General features: G+C 36.6%; 2 protein-coding genes, 1 long non-coding RNA gene and 1 other non-coding gene across 4 annotated transcripts in view; 1 reads left to right on the top strand and 3 right to left on the bottom strand.

Annotated features, from left to right (window-relative positions):
- The window catches only part of LOC119081999, a 31994-nt gene continuing 12453 nt past the window's right edge, over positions 1-19541 (top strand). Inside the window, exon 1 of the long non-coding RNA XR_005088560.1 lies at positions 1-226. This is a non-coding gene — a long non-coding RNA (uncharacterized LOC119081999). The remainder of the gene's footprint in view (positions 227-19541) is intronic.
- Positions 2580-4915, bottom strand: LOC119081982 (annexin B9-like). The gene is made up of 5 exons (XM_037191300.1): positions 4641-4915; positions 4041-4416; positions 2971-3126; positions 2727-2905; positions 2580-2649 (listed from the first exon to the last, which is right to left on the bottom strand). The coding sequence occupies exons 1-5, from the start codon at positions 4641-4643 to the stop codon at positions 2593-2595; spliced, it is 771 nt and encodes a 256-aa protein (XP_037047195.1). The 5' UTR covers positions 4644-4915; the 3' UTR covers positions 2580-2592.
- LOC119081955 (molybdenum cofactor synthesis protein cinnamon) lies at positions 9366-11928 on the bottom strand. The gene is made up of 8 exons (XM_037191250.1): positions 11699-11928; positions 11516-11646; positions 10789-11463; positions 10552-10727; positions 10375-10483; positions 10154-10314; positions 9910-10068; positions 9366-9848 (listed from the first exon to the last, which is right to left on the bottom strand). The coding sequence occupies exons 1-8, from the start codon at positions 11745-11747 to the stop codon at positions 9431-9433; spliced, it is 1878 nt and encodes a 625-aa protein (XP_037047145.1). The 5' UTR covers positions 11748-11928; the 3' UTR covers positions 9366-9430.
- Positions 13959-14142, bottom strand: LOC119082123. Its single transcript, XR_005088577.1, has one exon. It is a non-coding gene; the product is annotated as a U2 spliceosomal RNA (small nuclear RNA).

Here is a 19541-nt window from a genome sequence, read left to right on the forward strand (position 1 = left end):
CCAAAATATGCTGACTTTTGCGGGGGTCCAGGGGGCGGCAGCCCCCTGGTATAAGAAAATATTAATATTATCAACCATCACAACAATCAGACGTAAAAACAACAACAATATCCTTTGAATTATTCGTCATCAACTTTGTATGCTAACATTAATCAGAGCACTGGCGCACGGTTTGTTTAATATTGATCAAAGTAAACATCTTGACAAGATTTGACTTTCGCATTATGTACATCGACTTTCGCATTATATACGTAGACTTTCGCATTATGTATTAACCGATTTCGATACATAACTTGCATTTTTTTACTTTCGCTTCCCGTTTGGGAACCGAAAATTACAATTTTCGTAGTTCGTGTGATGAAAATTAACTTTTACTATTAAACCATGGTAATTCATAGGCCGCGTTCAGGAACGAAAAATTCTTCACTGAGTGAACATTCGTTTCGTTGAGTTAACGCTGTCAAGTTTAACTTTGAGGTTAGATTTCTCACGATGTACTTTGGTCGTGAAAGTTTACCCAGATGTCATGAACGTTTCGTTTCTGAACGTGGCCCATTGCGTGGATTTAAGTGGATTAAATTAGTGTAAAATCGTTGAATATGGGTATGGGAATTTTTTAAAAATTTCGTAATTTTTGATTATGAGCCTAAAAAAGCGTGCAGGGGGTGTGCGTATAAAAAATCATCAAGATTTTTACCCAAAAATTTACTTCCAAGCTCCTTATTTTCTCCTTAATTTCAACCGAAAAATTCCTTATTTTCTCCTTATTTTTTTAAAAAACCTCCTTATTTCCTTAATAAGGCACGCCATTTTTGAGTGCGAGGTCTGTTTAAGGCACTTTCGCTTGTAAGCCTCACTTCGTTCGGCCTACAATCCGCGAAATTGCCTAAAATCAATCGTCCAAAACAGGTACACAAATTTATATACCGTGCCTGCTAGTGTATCGAGTGTATCTCTTATCGTAGCATCCCATGCGAGCATTTTACCATTGGACCAATGTAACGCCATCTGTTCTCTTTCCGCTGTCTCTCAAAATTTGCGGTTCGAGTCTTGCTGGTATATTGGCTGACCGAAGACCTCTCCACAAAATGTTGTTCATGTCGCTGTGGCAGGCGTGTCTTCCAGCACTATATTTCCAGGACAAACCGTGAATTCCATTCTTGTTCACTTGGGCTCCACAGTTGCACTTGTGTGGTATGCAAATATCACATCCTAAACGTATAGTACTGCAACAGAGATTCGAAAAGTATTGTTGTCGAGTAAGCTTCCAATTTGTCGTGATGGTAATACGGTTAACCAGGCCCTAGATTCCTTTGCAATTGAAGCGTTGTATCGTGCTTTTTGTTCTTCGGTCGACAGCGTTAATGAATTCACGATTTTTTCAATGGAAATGATGTCCCATGCTTTTTGGATCGTTACAGCGCGTTGATTCAAAACACGAGATAGACTTTTGCAGCCGTGAATAAAATATTTTTGTACCTCTCGTTGAGTATGATCATTTTCGGGTAATAAAACTTCTAAAATCCAGTACGTAACACGGTTGAGGGTCCTTTTTGGAATGTGTGATTGTAGCGCTTGCCTTCGCTCCACGTCCAAAAAAAACGTTCTACATTGTATGTACTTGTCCTTGTGATGTAAATGACTATTTAACATTTTAGTGTGAGATCACTGGCAAGTAATCAATGCTGTTACTAACTGTATCACTGAGTGTCCTATCTTCTGCGGAATAACACGTTCCATGAAGTATGAATTCGCAATGGTATAGAGCAAACGTCACAACAACAACCCATAATAAATCATTTTTTGTTTTATTATTTTAGTAAATCCAACCTAATAAAAATTCACGAAAATAGAATTTATATTTATTTAAGTCAAGTCTTGAATATTCATTCATTATTTTTAGACTCGGAATCCTAAATATTAATAAATTATTCAAATAAAATCGAATGGTTGGGTAATTTGGAGTTTGAAAAAACATTTGGAATATTATGAAAGTCGTAAATAATTGCAATGAAAATTCGGAAAAATGGCTTTTATTAGCTGAATTGTTGTAGGTAGTAAATGATGTAATAGCTAAATATTGGGAAGGTCAATGAATTTTACTAAAACAATTCCGGTTCAGCCGGCGTGAAAATCATTGTCGGTGTGTCATTTTCTTCAAATTTTACACTTCAAGTTTGAGTAACAGTTGTAAACATTTTGAACAAACATACAAACCATTGGACTGACTGGACTATGATCTGTGTTCAATATGTAAACAGCGCAAAAAAAAACAAATTTTTTGTTTTGAAAATTTATTAGCTTTCAGCCACATAATAATAATTCAAATTAATCTCTGCCGGTTCTGCCGTTGTAGAAATATTGTCTGTGCGCTGTGATGTCAATGTTTTCACGCAAATTATTGTAATTAAAGACACATCAACTTGGTATAGCAACAATCATCTTTATTTAGCACCTGAGTCAATCGAAATTTTTAACAGAAAAAGTTTTTCATTTCGGCATAATTAAACATCCCAAGTTTTGGTTCCTTCAACCTTCAATTCGTCATCAATCGGCAACATATTTTAATTCACATGGATTCTAACCATCACTTTAACTATCTCCAGCTAGTGTAAGAAGAGCAAATCTATAATCGTCATTCGCTTTACTCTGTAATTGTAAAAGCGTTTTTTTTTTTGGTTAAATTCAAATTTTTCAACGGAAAATGCCGCTAAAGTTTCGTTTACCTTAATATCGCTTCCTAACTTTCGGTTAAATGCACTTTCATAAGCCGCTTTGATATCAGCCAAATCGATTTCTGAACGAAGGGCAATGATGCGAGTCAGCGTTTTGTGGCTAACTTCCCCATTGAAAGCATTGTTCAGGCTGTTTGCGAAGAACGCATTGGTATTTTGGAGACATTCAGCTACCAAGGAAAGAGATTTTTTTAAAGATTTAAATGCAAAAATCCTGTACACTCGTCAAATTTACCAGCGATTGCAACAGCCGCTTTACTTTCATCGGATGTTTCGGCCTGGATCACATCAGCAGCAGTTTGGCCATCATTGATGCCCTTCAGGATGGCTGATGTGAGACGGCGAGCTGGTGTTGAGTCCCCTATGTGACCGACTAACGATCGTTCGTATGCTTTGAAATGGCAAGAATATAAATGAAAGTTTTGGTGAATTCTTATGGAAAATGGTGGTAATTTGGTCTGGTAATTTTCAAATGTCATTTGCAATTGAAAGAAAATAATTCGACCAACGCACTACAAGCACTGGACACTGTTTCAACCAAACTTTAGCACTGTTAAAAAATCTGTAAATTTTTTTAATTTAAAATAGAGTATTCTATGTGACAGCTGTCACTCGAAACACTTTTGCTTGGAGTGCGTTGATTTGACCCAAGTATTAAGTGAACAACTGACAACAACAACTTTGTTTGTGATACTGAGTGTTAGAATAATTTTAGTCCCAGTCCGTTACGTTTTATCGGTCATAAAATATTTGCATTATGTTCCATGTAGGAATTAAGTATGATTGAACCGTTAACTCTATGTTCGCAAAAAATGTAACTCGTTCACAAATGACGTTTCATCCGAAAAAAATTAACGTTGCCTTTTATGAAGCAACTATAAAAACGTGAAACGTCGTGCAGACTTTCACTAATTATGTCGAAACGTTCAAATAGCGCCGACATAACGTTTTGTAAAATTTCTTCACTCAAAAACGTGAGGTTTACTCCAGGGGGCGAAACTTTACCTCAATTGGTCAGTAATGTACTATTTACATGCAAGCGTGCAGTAAAATGTAGTTTACGTCCCTTTGTGACAGTGAAAATGCATTTACCGCCGGTTAGCATGCAATTAGTAATAAGTAGTCATTCACACGACAAGGTGTGAACGACTCCTAGTACTGTGGGACTGTTATGTTATGGTGATAATAGCCAGTGAACGTATGGTAGAATTACGATCCTAACTTAATTTCATTTGGATACTTAGGACCGATAACAGCAAGCAAGAACTGGACTTAATTTCGACATTATCAATGTCCAAAACTCACATTTTGGATATTGGTTGATAATTTCTTTAATTTCGTCACTGCTTCTGGTACAAACTATTTCAATTAGTGCTCTCTCGTCTAAGCTCTCAGCCTCTAGGAGTGAGTTGAACTCGTAACAAAAATACTCGGCTGTGCTTGTAATCAATGCGTACGTCAAATCGTCAAATTTTTCGCCCAGCTCTTCTTTCAGCTCCTCCAGCAGCTCTCGATTGTTTTCTTCTTTAAAGTATTTTACAATTGATAGGCGTTGGCTGTGCGAACTGAAGACAAGAATTCGTATAATTGCTTGTTCGTCCGTTCCGAAACCTTTCATTTCTCGCTTTAATTTTTCTCCATCTTGTGCGTAGCTAAACTTTTCAGCTGGATGTACGGTCGCCTAATGATTCGTATTGAGAGAAAAAAAAAGATGATTTTATCTAGGAATTTTTATATTAAAAAAATCAAATTGTCGCAAATTTCTGTTTTCCAATTTAAAAAGTCACAAGCCTAATGCCACAGATATATTTTATAGCCGTACGGTATGCATATGGTGGGCGACGACACTATTTTTATCATTTTATTAAATTTCTAATTTAACGGAATTTCGATCGAAGAACTCACCATTTTCAATTATAGAATTTTATACACAAAAAGTCTCTCGAATTTCACTAAAAAAATCTTCCAACGGTAATTTCACTATAAACGCTACACTAGCAAAACTTTGATATACGATACAGTTTCTCAGTTGTACATAATTCGTCCTCAACGCATTCGATTTATTCCGAACCAGTTGGAACAAAAAAAAAAGTTCGTTACGGTAAGAGGAACACGGTTCACTTTGAGCAAAAGCTGCCAGCAGACTCATGCAATCGTCGAAAAGAAAATCAACTAAACAGCCGAAACGGAAAATCTCCAATGTCATGCGTCTTGTACGTAGCGGGAGGTTTTCACAATTTGTCTTGTTTTCATCCACAACTATGCGGCCCATTAGAGAGATTGCGTAAAAGACATCAGAATTTTAAGATTAGGAGCTCAATGCGTAGTTGAACTGAACTATGCATAACATCATCGACATTTATACTTTTATCCTGTCCTAGGAAGTATACGTCGAAACATAATAGGAATATCGCGTCAATATCGTTCAATACAATATAGTCAACCTGATCACCGTTTCCAACTGATCGACTGACACAAAATGGACAAAGTGCATACTACTTTACGACTCGATTTAATTATAGATGTTATATGAGTGATTCATCCCGAAAAATAGTGTTTTATGTAGAGCAATGGCAATGGTATAGAAGACGCCTCTATTAAATGTATATAAACATCCATGCTGGACGCAACGTCAATGTTACCAAAATAAAACCGTAAAATCAAAACACTTCTGTTGTTTTGATTGTAGGTAGTTTTTTATTGGAATTTTTAGATTCAACAGCATTATTCGGTGTATTATTTATATATTCAACTGTTCAAACGGTCTGTCGGTAATATAACGCAATATACGCATCTTATGATTTTCTCAGAGAAAGTGAATTACTGGAACAGGAAAATATCGAATGTAATACTGGAATTCGATGAAACAAAGTTATCAGTCGAAAACTGTTCTATTTAACTTACAGACTAAGATGACCTCAATTGTTTTCAGTACTACATCCTACATTCTTTGAACTCTATTTTTCATTCGGAATTTCATGATCAAATGTACTAGAAAGGTAATAGAATTACACAAAATTCCATTACACCTTTCCAAACAACATTGAATCTGAAACCACCAATCCAAGGTATGAGTAACATTTGATGAAATCTTCACAGGAAATGTCCAGTTACTCCAGTATATACTTGCTTGGGAAATCTTGGATGAAATTAAAGGCTTTAGAGCAGAGGTATCCTACGACTGCAATGTTTTTTTTATTCAAAGTGGACCTAACTGTGACGTTCTTCAGATATTTTGTAGTCACGTTGTGACTGCTGCTGATGATGATACTGTCTTATATACGAATTGCACTAGTTAGACTATACATCATCTTATTTTTGACAAAATGTTTGAAAACAAAATACTGAGAAAATAAAAAGTACAGACAAGTGGACGGAATGTATTTGAGTTTTTACATATTTCAATGATTGATGATGCGCCAAATGTGTTAAAAAAATCTGTAAAACCAGATAGAAAAAGTGTAAATGTTTATTAATCGATGAAAGCTGAACAAATGGAGTTTTGCTCTGGATCGTTCATTTGGATATTTATATACATTAACGATGGTTCCAAACATATTTCGATAATATTTTTGGTTTATAGTTTTGTTATAGTATTTTATACTAGTTGAGCGTTCCCGGCCTCGCTCGGGACTCAATATAATTTCAAAATGTTTAAATTAGTTTCATCCGTTTTCCCACTCGTCAAAAGTAAAATATTTTCAAACGTCAAAAATGTTCACACGTTACAAAAACGTTTGCCCGATTAAAGAATGCAACGGACAAAATAAAAAATCATGCGTCAAATACCGCAAGTAAATGCAATAAAATTACATCAGGCGTTGTTTCTTACTTTGCCCAAATAGTCGGTATGCCAAGTTTTAAGCTCGGCTTATTTAACTGACAAAATATTTACGCGTCAAAAAATCGCCCGTCAAATAACGCATGAAAGTGAATAATTTTTCGCGCTCTTCGTGTAAACCTTCCTCATTAGTCAGTATGCGAAGTTTCAAGTCTATAAGACTTTCCGTCTGGGTTCTCATAGAGAGACAAACAAACAAATAAATATTAAACTTTATATTATAGATTGTGACCTACATCAGAGCGCTGTACTTTTGTAAATATTTTTGTAAAGGTTTTTGATGAATGGCAATGTGGCGAATTAAAATCCATTGATGTCCTACATTCAATGAAATGTAAAAATAATAAAACAAAAAACAATTGAAAAACTCGTAGGTCGGTGCTCATTCAAGCGATTCGAAACATGAAGAAGATCTCGTCTTTTACAATTTTACCATTAAATTTTTTACTCTTAAAATGTTTTGTTTTTTCAATTTTTTTAGTGTTCTGTTATAACAACTATAACTCGGACACAAATTGTTGTTTCCCATACTTAATAGGTGACAGGTTGTCGCAGTTATAACACTTTCGACATCATCTAATGTGTATGTACGTACAACATTTCAATAAATTAATTTTTATTTTGTTTTATAATCTTCCTGGATTGGTAGAAGTGATTATGTTTAGAAAATTATTTAAGCAGCTGCGACATAATAACTCTTGCGGTTTTATCACCTATATAACGATATCATAATCTAAGAAATAATTTTGCAAAAATCGTTCTTAAACGATTCGTTCAAAGTGCCTGGTGTTTCGTATAAATTTCCTTGAGCTCCAATTAGACGATGTTTTCGTGAGATATTTTGATTGTGCGTTTCATAAAAAAACATAAATTTTATTAATAAAAATTCCGTTTTGATTCTTTGTGCTTTAGTAATAATAGTAGATTGCTTAGCTCCTCCGAAACCCAGAACTTAAGACGACTTCCACTTAATGCGAGTATACGGACGAATTGACGCGACTTTCCGCCTGCTGTAGAAGTCTATTTACTTACCTATGGACACAAAGTTATAAATTGAAGTCTTTTAGACTCATTACGTTCATTACTCGAGACACAATCAGGAAGATCGTATCTATAGAATACAAGTAAGCCTGGTTTGAATTTAATACCCACATTGAATAAAAAAGTGTATAGGTTTATGTAGAGAGTAGTTCCTGAATGGCTTCGAGAATTTAATGATGACTGGGTAGTACAAAAGATCCGTACGTCACCTGTCTGTATCGTTTAGAAATGATCGACCCTAACTGACGAACTCTCTAAATCTCAGGAGAAGCTGAAGTTCCGAAAGATATTTCATCAATAAAACTACGTGTACTGTTACCCGTTGGTGTGATAGTTCGTCTCCACGTCTCAACGGGTCTAGAATTCCTTCAGCAAAACTTACATTATCTCCCTTTAATTAAGACAATTGATAAATCTTTGTCAATCCTTAACCTTTCACTAAAAAATCTGATTTGGCGAATTTCTTAATTCTATAAGGACTTTCTTCATCTCATAAATATGCCATACCAAGCCTCTATACATGCATACGAAAACCATAATAAAAATCAGCATTAGACCTATTTATAAAAACTCAGTTCTGTTTATTTTTGAACAATCTGTAAATAGAGACACACCTCTTCATAATGTTTTTGTTTAGTGATCACTTCATTTCTAGTATATTGCGCTGTTTTTGTGTTTATTAACAAACGATTTTTGATGCAAATGTTTGGCCCGATGGTCGAATTTCGCATTTGGGCTTTTTAATATAAGAATTTCTGATAGTCAACCAAATGCAGTACTAGATCCAATAGTAAAACTGATGAAGTGCTTGCCGCCTGAGAAAGTGTCGCAGACGAATTTTCTGTGTTGCTCACACCCAAACTGTAAGTATTGGAAATTATGTTTCCATCAGATGTCGGAAATTTCTTACAAACGCGATTTTCTAACAGGTCGCATGAAACGACGTAATAATGAGCGACTGTAGTTCTTACTAAGGTAAAACCATCAGCTCAAAGCGAGGCAGTGTTTTTATATAACAAAATGAATGATTTTTTCGTGATACGTCTGCCGTTTATAAAAGGTTATTAATTGTATGAAACAGGCTAAAATTAACGTTCTTAGGCTCCGAAATGTCCAATATTTTGCGTATCAAAGAAAATATTCGGATGCCGACGAACCACTGTGTGTGCTATCCGAAAATTGAAAATGACTAGATTTTTCGTGTGAACTTTGTTGAGCCGAGGCGAAGCCGAGTGTGTAATGGATTTTACATGCTGAGGGCGTCTAAAGTAGTGCTGGAATACGATTTTCGACGTATGTAACAGGACAGTTGAACAGTACAAATGACAACTAATTTTCAGATTCCATGGATGGTTATACTGTCTGTTTTTAATAACCGAAACAGTTATGGTTTCACATCGTTTAACACGCTTCAACAATAAAATTAATTGTTTACCACATCGTTCCTCCTTCGGAACATACCAGGCCAAGTTAGGAACACACAAATCGTAAACGATACCAATAAACGCGATTATTTTCAATATTTCTGTTCGCAGTGACTTGAACCACCGATTGTAAAAAAAACAATAAAAACATTTAATTTCACAGATCTAAAAAAAAAGAGATGATCATCGTGCATCAGCAGTGTGTATAGGTCTACACATTCCACACGAAAAAGACCAGCATTTTCATGTGTATCGAATTTGATACGATTTGATTATGAGATAGTCAGGGTCGTGACACCAACAAAAAAATATGAAAACTCGAGGTAAAGATTCAATTAAAAACCAAACTATAATTTCCAATCAACCATTTACTGTAACAACTTGATAACTCAATGGTCCTTGTAACTTGAAATAAAATCATGTTTCAACACAGAAGCCTTCAAAATTGCTCCTTTCGACAGATGACTTTGTTTTGCCGAATGGGCTGGCAGATGCAATAAAACATCCGCTCCGCATATACTTTGCAAACGACTGCTAATTTGATCTCCCGTTATTTCTGCATACAATTTCCCATTTATAGACGTTACAGAAGCCCTAGCATATTCCGGACGAGGATCCAATTCGATAGTATCGTTGAGTAGCTCGACAGCGATCACTGACAGGTTCAATTTACTATCGCCCTGTCCTTGGAGATATCTCAGTGCCGGAAGAACGAACAAATGGAATGTAACGAAAGCAGACAGAGGATTGCCTGGTAGACCGAAGACATGTTTTCCGCTAGTGTTGGATGCATACGTCATTGGTTTGCTGGAAAAATTTCGCGGTGCTGAATATCAATGTGGAAATCACATTCGTAAGATCGTCTTACCCTGGCTTCATATTCACTCGTCCGATGGCCAGGTCCATTTTCAGATCCAACAAAGCTTTTTTTACGAAATCTTTGTCACCCATTGATACACCTCCGGTGCATATAATTACATCACAGTTGTTTGTCATCTCGTTCATGCATTCGTACAATGATTCGTAGCTGAGAAATGAGATCAACATTTCAGTGGTCCATTGCAGAAGGAAGGAAATCGAAATCCGAATCATCAAAAGAACAAAAATCTCACCTGTCCTTTGCAATTGTTGTTCGAACATCGGTGAAACCGAATCGACGTAAAAGTTCCTTCAGCATTACACTATTCGAATCATAGATTTTTCCCGGTCGCAATGTCTCCCCTGGTACGATCAATTCATCACCGGTCGATATTATGCCAATTTTTGGTTGGTACTGGAAAAGTGTTCATTTTGATTCTGTAACTTGATGGACATCAGGCTAGGCTTTACTCACGAATTCATGAACAACACCGACACTTGCGAACATTGCCGGATAAGCAACACTATCGGGAGAGCCATGCGTGAATAACCGTTGACCTTTTTGCAAATCGTTGCCTATTGGTCTGGAAATTGGTTGAAACGATTTTGATAAGACTTCTCTGCTGGACGACTCACTACACCATTTGTATACCTTATGTCCAAATCGACAGTTGGTTCCACTAAAATTTCAATGACTTTTTCAACATCAGATTCCACTTCTACAATTTTCGTGTCTTCCACCTGGATCACACAGTCTGCAAAGTCGGGAACTGGAGCTCCAGTATTGATTTTATAGCAACATTCGTCCGGGAAATTCTCACTTTTGACCTGGAAGGAAACAGTTGCAAGCAATTCGAACACTTTTTATGATCTCTCATGACCCCCATACCTCGTCTCCAGCAGCAACATAACCAATAACGATTTTCCTTCCTTTCCCACCTGTTGCCTTAACAGCGTATCCGTCTTTAATGGATGCTCGGAACGGTGGCAGATCAAACGGACTTTCGAAAGACTCAAATTTCTTGCTTTCGATTCTGTTGAACTGTTGCAATTTCGATTTTATAATCCGACGAGCATCGTCGACACTGACCATCGGATATGGTGAGTTGCGATCGTTACCGTCACCGGTACCGGTCTTGTGTGGACAAATATGTTTGACCGACGATTTTGGTTGTTCGTTTTTCACCTCATTTCGGGCGTGTTGTTGAACGTCTTGCACACATCTGTGTGTTGATTGCACTTGATCCAAATCGTTTCGTAGCAATTCAATTGCATGCGGTAATACATCACAGACGGCCGCAAAGCATTCCGACACTGCCTTCTTGCTACCCGGGAAATTGATGATTAGACTCTGTTTGCGAATGCCACTGACAGCACGGGATAGAACAGCAAATTTCGTTTTTTCCAAGCTTGCCAGTGACATTGCTAACTGTAGCTGAGGTGCATCTCTTTCGAGCACTTTTTTCGTTGCTTCTGGTGTCACATCGCGGTGACTAAACCCGGTTCCTCCAGTTGTAAGAATTAAGTTCAGATTTAGCACATCGGTGTAGAAGAGTAAAGTACCCTGAAAGGAATGTTTTGACTCATCGTAAGACAATGACATTGTGATTTGTTACCTCAATTTTCTCCATATCATCCGGAATGACGTCATATTTCACAGTCGTCGGATTGAATTGAACCTTCACCAAGTCAATCAAGTGTGGACCGCTAGCGTCCACAGCCGATCCTTGCGAACAGCTATCACTAACTGAATGAAATTATTTCACCAATTTTTACACTTTCCGGCAAATCGAACTTACTGGTCAATATTCCAACACTGGAAACAGACGATTTTTTCGTAGATTCCATGTTTACGTTTCCGATATCTGATATGTTCAATTGATTTTGTACAAGCAAACTAACAGTACTGATTCGGCCCAAATTTTCTTATCGCATTTTTTGTAACAAAACAATTCAACCGTAACTGCGATACAATGTCCACAAAACATCAAAACAGTCTCAATGCGCAAGAAAACATATGACGATGACGTCTTGAAGAGAAACATTCAACAAAATGTTGAACGACCTATTATACGATAACCACATCGGCAACAGCAGAACAGTAGGGTGTATTGCAGATAATTTAGATGCGCTGTGGATGCGCACTTAGGTAAGCATTGGAAGCATAATTAAATCTGTTCGATTTTAGGATCTGAACATTTTTAACTGATTAATTCAAAATCTTTTACTTCAATGTTTTAACATCTTTGGGGCTTGAGAAATAACTCTAAAATTACTGAAAAGAAAACATTTTCAATGTCTATTTGGGTTTATCAACGCACTATCGTCAAGTGTGTTGGTTATATCTATAAACTATTCCCTCGACGGTTACAAAAAACTCATTTCGAATTCCTGTTGATGTAACAACCAGTTGTGAATGTATCTCGGGGATGGTAGACGCAAATATGGGCTTAATACGATAATCAACCACGGTGGGGTTGAACAAAATTTAAATAGAGTCGCGACACCACCTCTGATTTTTTTTAATATTCTTATTGAGGGACTCGAGTACTATAAGGAACCACATTCAGTTCGAAAAATTTTCCAGCCGTTTCGGAGAACCGGCACTCATGGCCGTGCGGGAGCGACGAGTCAATTTGAATACAGATTGTTATCGCAACGGATAGAGGGACTAATTCTAAGCTAATTCGTATTGAAATGGCTCCCCTTGACAACTTGACCACGTAGCTACAGCCAGCTAAAGTCAAAAATTCAACATCTTTCAATGGTGATATGTCCAAGCCGAAGAAAGTTTGAAACTCTTTGAATAGCGATATTGGTAGAGCATTCCATGCTCTAATAAACGCCGAGAACAGATTTTACAAAATTTGTTTGAATTGTACAATATTTGAAAAATTTTATTTTCACCATCTTCGGTGAAACTAGGACTCATCTGCAATACACAGGTTGATCCTGTCTGCAGCAAAACAATAATGCCTGATCAGCCTGCAGTCTAAGCTTTACAACAATACCACACCCGCCATACCAGCCTCACAACAAGTATCTTTTACGACATTTTGTTTGCAGCAAGGTCACTCTACGACGAAATTTTCAATTTATCATCTATCTTCAAGTGCCCGTTCCTTTAGAATGAGTGGAATTGTTATGCATTCTTCATAAATAAGTGGTATAAGTCATTTGCAGCAATTCTTACATTAATTACGTGTATCTGGAGTCGGTTAAAGCTGATTTCGCTAACCATTAGAGGAAATTTACCGTAAAAATATGTGGAAATCAGCTTTAACCGACTCCAGATACACGTAATTAATTTAAGAATTGCTGCAAATGACTTATACCACTTATTTATGAAGAATGCATAACAATTCCACTCATTCTAAAGGAACGGGCTCTTGAAGATAGATGATAAATTGAAAATTTTGTCGTAGAGTGACCTTGCTGCAAACAAAATGTCGTAAAAGATACTTGTTGTGAGGCTGGTATGGCGAGTGTGGTATTGTTGTAAAGCTTAGACTGCAGGCTGATCAGGCATTATTGTTTTGTTGCAGACAGGATCAACCTGTGTATTGCAGATGAGTCCTAGTTTCGCCGAAGATGGTGAAAATAAAATTTTTCAAATATTTTACAATTCAGACAAATTTTGTAAAATCCATTCTCGGCGTTTATTAGAGCATGGAATCCTCTACCAATATCGCTATTCAAAGAGTTTCAAACTTTCTTCGGCTTGGACATATCAACATTCAAAGATGTCGAATTTTCGACTTTAGCTGGCTGTAGCTACGTGGTCAAGTTGTCGAGTAGAGCCATTTCAATACGAATTAGCTTAGAATTAGTCCCTCTATCCGTTGCGATAACAATCTGTATTCAAATTGACTCGTCGCTCCCGCACGGCCATGAGTGCCGGTTCTCCGAAACGGCTGGAAAATTTTTCGAACTGAATGTGGTTCCTTATAGTACTCGAGTCCCTCAATAAGAATATTAAAAAAAATCAGAGGTGGTGTCGCGACTCTATTTAAATTTTGTTCAACCCCACCGTGCAACCATTTGGTTTTTTTTCTTAAGTTTTTTTGGGCCGATCCAGGCGGTACTGCAATACCTGGCCAACCCGTGACAAGGGTGGAGCAAGCTTCTAGCACTTCGTCTGTATTCAAAAATAAGTTTAATTAATCAGGTTGTCGGATTAGCTCAATAAAGACACATTTTTTACTTATTTTGTCAATATATTTCGTCTTCCAAATGAAGACATCATCAGGGCTGTAACAAAACAATGTTGTCTTTATCAAAAAATTTGTCTTTATTGAGCTATTCCGACAACCTGATTAATTATTAGATCAGGTCATAAAATATTGAAGTTGAAAAATAAGTTTAATATTCATAGATATTAAGCTAATAAGAACATACACTACACCTCAATGACATAATGATTGCATAAATTTTGCAAACATCCGTGACTCTGACATATGCGAAGTGCTTTTTAACGTTACAATTGCGCAACGGACTATTTGTAACATTAGCACTATCCCACAGCGCGAAGCTATTATACTAATCGCGAGCCATTCGTCTGACGTATTTCGACAAATCAGAAAACAACGCAAAAAGGCCAAATCTCTGTCGTCGTAAGTCAAAATTACGTTAAACCGATCAAAATCAAATTGTCTAAGTCGCGTTATCCCTAAAGTACCTAGAGACACCGTTTCGTCCAGCTAATCTCAAAACTCACTAGTTCACTTCCATAAAATTCCCATGAATTTTATGTGGAAACAGAACACTGGGGGACTCGTCAGGAACGACAGTGTCGAGAGTTTTGTTATTGTATGCGCTCTACGGTAGGGAGGGTAAACTTTTTGTAAAAAATCAAGCAAACAAATGAAACCAAAAAGAAGAACAAAAATCAACATTTTAATGAAATAACAAATTCAAACCTCAACCCATCGGCTCACGCACAGATCCATTCACCCATTCATTCACTTTTGCACAAAAACTCACAACAGTAAACTTCACAAACATTTTCACTAAAACTGAAACCGAAAACTAAACAAACGGAAAATACTGACACTAACACTAACAAAAGCCATGGCCACTAATCTGAAAAAACAAAAAGGGAACATTAGAACTAACGAAAAACAAAAATCAAAGAGAAGATCACCTAAGCACTCCATTAACACTGGCAGAAGTGTTAGCACGGCCCACAGCGCAATTCCTCGGTTATTTCTTCTTTTCGAATTAAATGGTCAGTAGTGCTTGTCCGTCTGAGGAAGGTGGTCTGTAGATGAGAGAATGAATGCTCGCCGCAGGCAGAGTCCCCGTTCCAAAAGAATTCCAATGCAGTTTGCCAGAGTTCCATTAGAGAGGTCCATCCAACTAAGAATATGTTCTTAGTTTCTCTATTCTCGGAGCATGGAAGCGGATTCCAATAACTGAAAATCTAAATCTAAATGGGCGTCTAACGTTTGACAATAATAGTCTCAACGAAATAATTTTTTTAAGAATATCATTACGTTATGGCAGTGCCGGTTTTTTAACGTTGCGATTTGGCAACGGACTATTATGTCATTGCTACACCTAAAAAGACAAAAGAAAAAAGTTGATTGGTATATGAGATCCAAAGCCAATGAACGTCAACACAAGGTACGGTCGAATGTCAAACTTTGTATGGAGCGGAGGACATAGCGATTTCATATAAACAAACTCACCTCTCATGGGAGGTGAGTTTGTTTATATGAAATCGCTATGTCCTCCGGTTTGTACATTCATTGTACGGTCGGTGAATTTCTTTATTGCATTAAATTGTACAATTAATTGTAAAAAACAAAATTTCAAAAGAGGAAATCAAAAGAAGAACCCAATGGGTTGTACATCATAAGAGAATCAGAAAATTTGAACAAGCATATTTAAGTATATAGAGTAGATGGTGAAATTTTTTTTGAATCGGACACACCATTTTAGTTTCCGGATGTTTATGGTGCTATCGATAGGTAATTTCAAGGTGATCATTTCGTAGAAGAAGAATTTTTTTAAAACAACCTCTCCGGCTCGGGGCGACTCTAAGAAAATTTGAAAATTTCAAAATCATGACTTTTTCAGAAAATTTTACACCGAAATGAAACGACCCGGTCGGTTTTGATCTAATGGTAGTTTGTAGATAATTGACAGACGATTCTAATAAAAGTATCGTCGGGTCGAAAGGTTGTAGTTGTGAGTCAGGGTGAGGCATCAAAGTCCAATTTTATGGTTTTGTCAATGAGCACCCCAACCGATTTTTTATTTTATTGGCTTAAAATGAAGGCTAGCACATCCCATTTAGCATATCAAAAAATTGGGAGGGGGTTTTTCAATTTTTTCAACAAATCTTAAAAAACTTTCTTATGAGTGCCCACATTCCTGAGATTTTTTACTGGAAATGTATGGGAAGTTCTCCTAAAAATGAAATTAATTGATATATACTGGTTGTCTCTAGTCTACCGAACAATTATATGCACTAACAAGAAATTTAACATTTTTACTTTGTGAATGTGGACAACTTTCACTGATTTTTTCACAATCGGGAAGCTTTCTGGCCATGTCTAGCTCATCCACTGCTGGGTATAGCTTCAGTTGCTACTATATCTCATAGCCTGAGACCGCACCTTTCCAAAAATACCAAACTTGCCCTATTCCCTATCTGGCTTGTATTCTGTACGATGTCAAATATGTGGGTAAGTCGACCTACTCGAATGATTTTTGAGGAAGTTTGTAATTTCCAATTTTAACCGAAATAAAGTTACAAATTATGTCAAATAAGGTTGTTATGGACTCATTTAATGAAGTTCACATGCAAGGTGATACATTTTGATATTTCTTGACAAAGTTCAGGTCAATAGACATAAAGATCATTGAGTACTTCTGGTCACTGAATGACTACTGAAAGTGTTAGGAGATATCAGAATGTATCACCTTGCGTGTAAACTTCATTAAATGAGTCCATAACAACCTTATTTGACATAATTTGTAACTTTATTTCGGTTAAAATTGGAAATTACAAACTTCCTCAAAAATCATTCGAGTAGGTCGACTTACCCACATATTTGACATCGTACAGAATACAAGCCAGATAGGGAATAGGGCAAGTTTGGTATTTTTGGAAAGGTGCGGTCTCAGGCTATGAGATATAGTAGCAACTGAAGCTATACCCAGCAGTGGATGAGCTAGACATGGCCAGAAAGCTTCCCGATTGTGAAAAAATCAGTGAAAGTTGTCCACATTCACAAAGTAAAAATGTTAAATTTCTTGTTAGAGCATATAATTGTTCGGTAGACTAGAGACAACCAATATATAGCAATTAATTTCATTTTTAGGAGAACTTCCCATACATTTCCAGTAAAAAATCTCAGGAATGTGGGCACTCATAAGAAAGTTTTTTAAGATTTGTTGAAAAAATTGAAAAACCCCCTCCCAATTTTTTGATATGTTAAATGGGATGTGCTAGCCTTCATTTTAAGCCAATAAAATAAAAAATCGGTTGGGGTGCTCATTGACAAAACCATAAAATTGGACTTTGATGCCTCACCCTGACTCACAACTACAACCTTTCGACCCGACGATACTTTTATTAGAATCGTCTGTCAATTATCTACAAACTACCATTAGATCAAAACCGACCGGGTCGTTTCATTTCGGTGTAAAATTTTCTGAAAAAGTCATGATTTTGAAATTTTCAAATTTTCTTAGAGTCGCCCCGAGCCGGAGAGGTCGTTTTAAAAAAATTCTTCTTCTACGAAATGATCACCTTGAAATTACCTATCAATTATTCAAAAAAAATTTCACCAGATGTAGGATTTCATTGGGAAAAGCGAGCATCGTGTCATGAATGAAGTAGATAAATATTTTTACAGTGGAGTTTCGAGCAAAATTAGATGTTGAAACAACATTTTTGGTAGACCAAAATTTGGTCGTTTACTGAAGAATTCACAAGTTAAGCGAAATCGACCAAATGGGTGCGAGCATTGAATTTCAACATTTATATGATGTAAGGAAAATTTAATTAAACAATTAATGCAGGGACTGAAAGATAAAAAAAAATATTGTAATTACAGTTGAGAACGGAAATTTACACCGGCGTTAAAGTAAAACCAAAGAAAAACAAAGGCTCAAATGACGATCGAACGATCGAAAAGAAATTTCAAAATGATCCGCTGATTCAACCAGCCGGATATGAATCACAAAGCACAAACATCCAATGAAGCGATTGGCGTGTCCATACAAACGTCACCACTCGATCTCTGCACGCGGGCCTCCTCCGTAATTCCACCCAAAAATGCGTTGGAAACATCAGACAACGATCGATCAAACCGGGCAAAGGGACAATGCTTCAACGGCATACGAACGGGCAAGAGCTGACAATGAAAAAGAAAGGGCGGATAGAGAAAGTCAACGAGCCGACCAAGAAAGAGAGAGGGTCGAACGTGCTGAAGAAGAAATCAGAAATCTACGAGGAATGTTATCGGTACGTACTTTTAGTAATTTCAGGCTACGTTTAGAATGTAAGACGTACATTTAAATTCCTTAGCAACGACGTCGTAAATAATAAATCGCGAATGATTGGATGGGCATCGACCAAAGAAAATTGACAGGTTTTACTAAGGTTTTGTTCAACTATACAATTTTTCTCAATTTTCCATTGAAAATCGTCATGATTTTCATCGACTTCTTTTTCGACTACTGCCTTTGGAATTTTCCACAATGGGGACATTTTCGAATTTTCGGACGTCCACTTTTCAATGTATAACAAAATGGTCATAAGTAATGGCCTGGTTCACATCAAGCGCTTTAAGACACTCACTTGGAAGAAATGTCATTTAGCATTTAGAAAAATTTCAGGATTTGACTCATTCCAACGTCTTAACTTACGAGTCGGTAATCCAATTTTAATTGTTTAATTGTCCGAAGATATCGTCGAAAAACCCTAAAACACTTATTCCCTATAAACGGAAAAAAAAGAATTTTAGAAATCGCTGATTTGGCATCTACGGACAACCACAATAGGTTTACCCTTACTCAGGGAGTCCAATTCGACATGTTACAAACGTATGCGTAAACCTATAAGACCCCAGTACTTCGTACGGGTCTAAAAAGATTTCGTACCAACGAATATCATCACGGTTTGAAAGATGTTCGGAACGAGAATCTTATACTTATTACGAAACGTTTCGACTTGGAATCAACCATAAAATCGAATTCGAAAAGTTTCGATCTTATGGGTCGGTCTCCACGACATAAATATGTAATTTAAAAGCATAACCAGACCATTTGATGACTTAGGCTCTGTCCTATTCATATTTAACTAAACTAAGGAAAACCACTCGTGGAAATGTTAAATTTAGTTCTTTATAGTCTTATGATATGATTGTGATTAGAGCCTTTAGAATAAAAAGAAAACGGAAAATTTCAATTGGAAGGTGGTAATTAGTCCTGTAACTCTTTCAAGTTCTTTCAATGGGTCGTCGGTGGGTTAAATAAAACACCAAAATATTAAAGCAATGAAAAAACTATATAATTGTTCCAATGAGATAAAAAAGATATTTTCCTCCTTTTTTCTTTTGTGTAGTTGTTGTTGTTGCTGTTGTTTTGTTATTATAGTTGGTTATATCAATAGATCCATCTCTCCAA

This window comes from Bradysia coprophila, unplaced genomic scaffold, assembly GCF_014529535.1.
Source record: "Bradysia coprophila strain Holo2 unplaced genomic scaffold, BU_Bcop_v1 contig_373, whole genome shotgun sequence".
Taxonomy (NCBI): Eukaryota; Metazoa; Arthropoda; class Insecta; order Diptera; family Sciaridae; genus Bradysia; species Bradysia coprophila.

What these genes read in the sequence shown, in the direction of transcription:
- LOC119081982 (XM_037191300.1), bottom strand. An exon ending in TATCAACCAATATCCAAAAT is followed by an intron (nt 3,127 to 4,040) that starts GTGAGTTTTGGA and finishes GCCATTTCAAAG; the next exon opens with CATACGAACGATCGTTAGTC. An exon ending in AGTTAGGAAGCGATATTAAG is followed by an intron (nt 2,650 to 2,726) that starts GTAAACGAAACT and finishes TTACAATTACAG; the next exon opens with AGTAAAGCGAATGACGATTA.
- LOC119081955 (XM_037191250.1), bottom strand. Translation starts at nt 11,747, where the DNA reads ATGGAATCTACGAAAAAATCGTCTGTTTCCAGTGTTGGAATATTGACC. An exon ending in ACTGTCGATTTGGACATAAG is followed by an intron (nt 10,484 to 10,551) that starts GTATACAAATGG and finishes ACCAATTTCCAG; the next exon opens with ACCAATAGGCAACGATTTGC. An exon ending in ACAACAATTGCAAAGGACAG is followed by an intron (nt 10,069 to 10,153) that starts GTGAGATTTTTG and finishes CTCATTTCTCAG; the next exon opens with CTACGAATCATTGTACGAAT.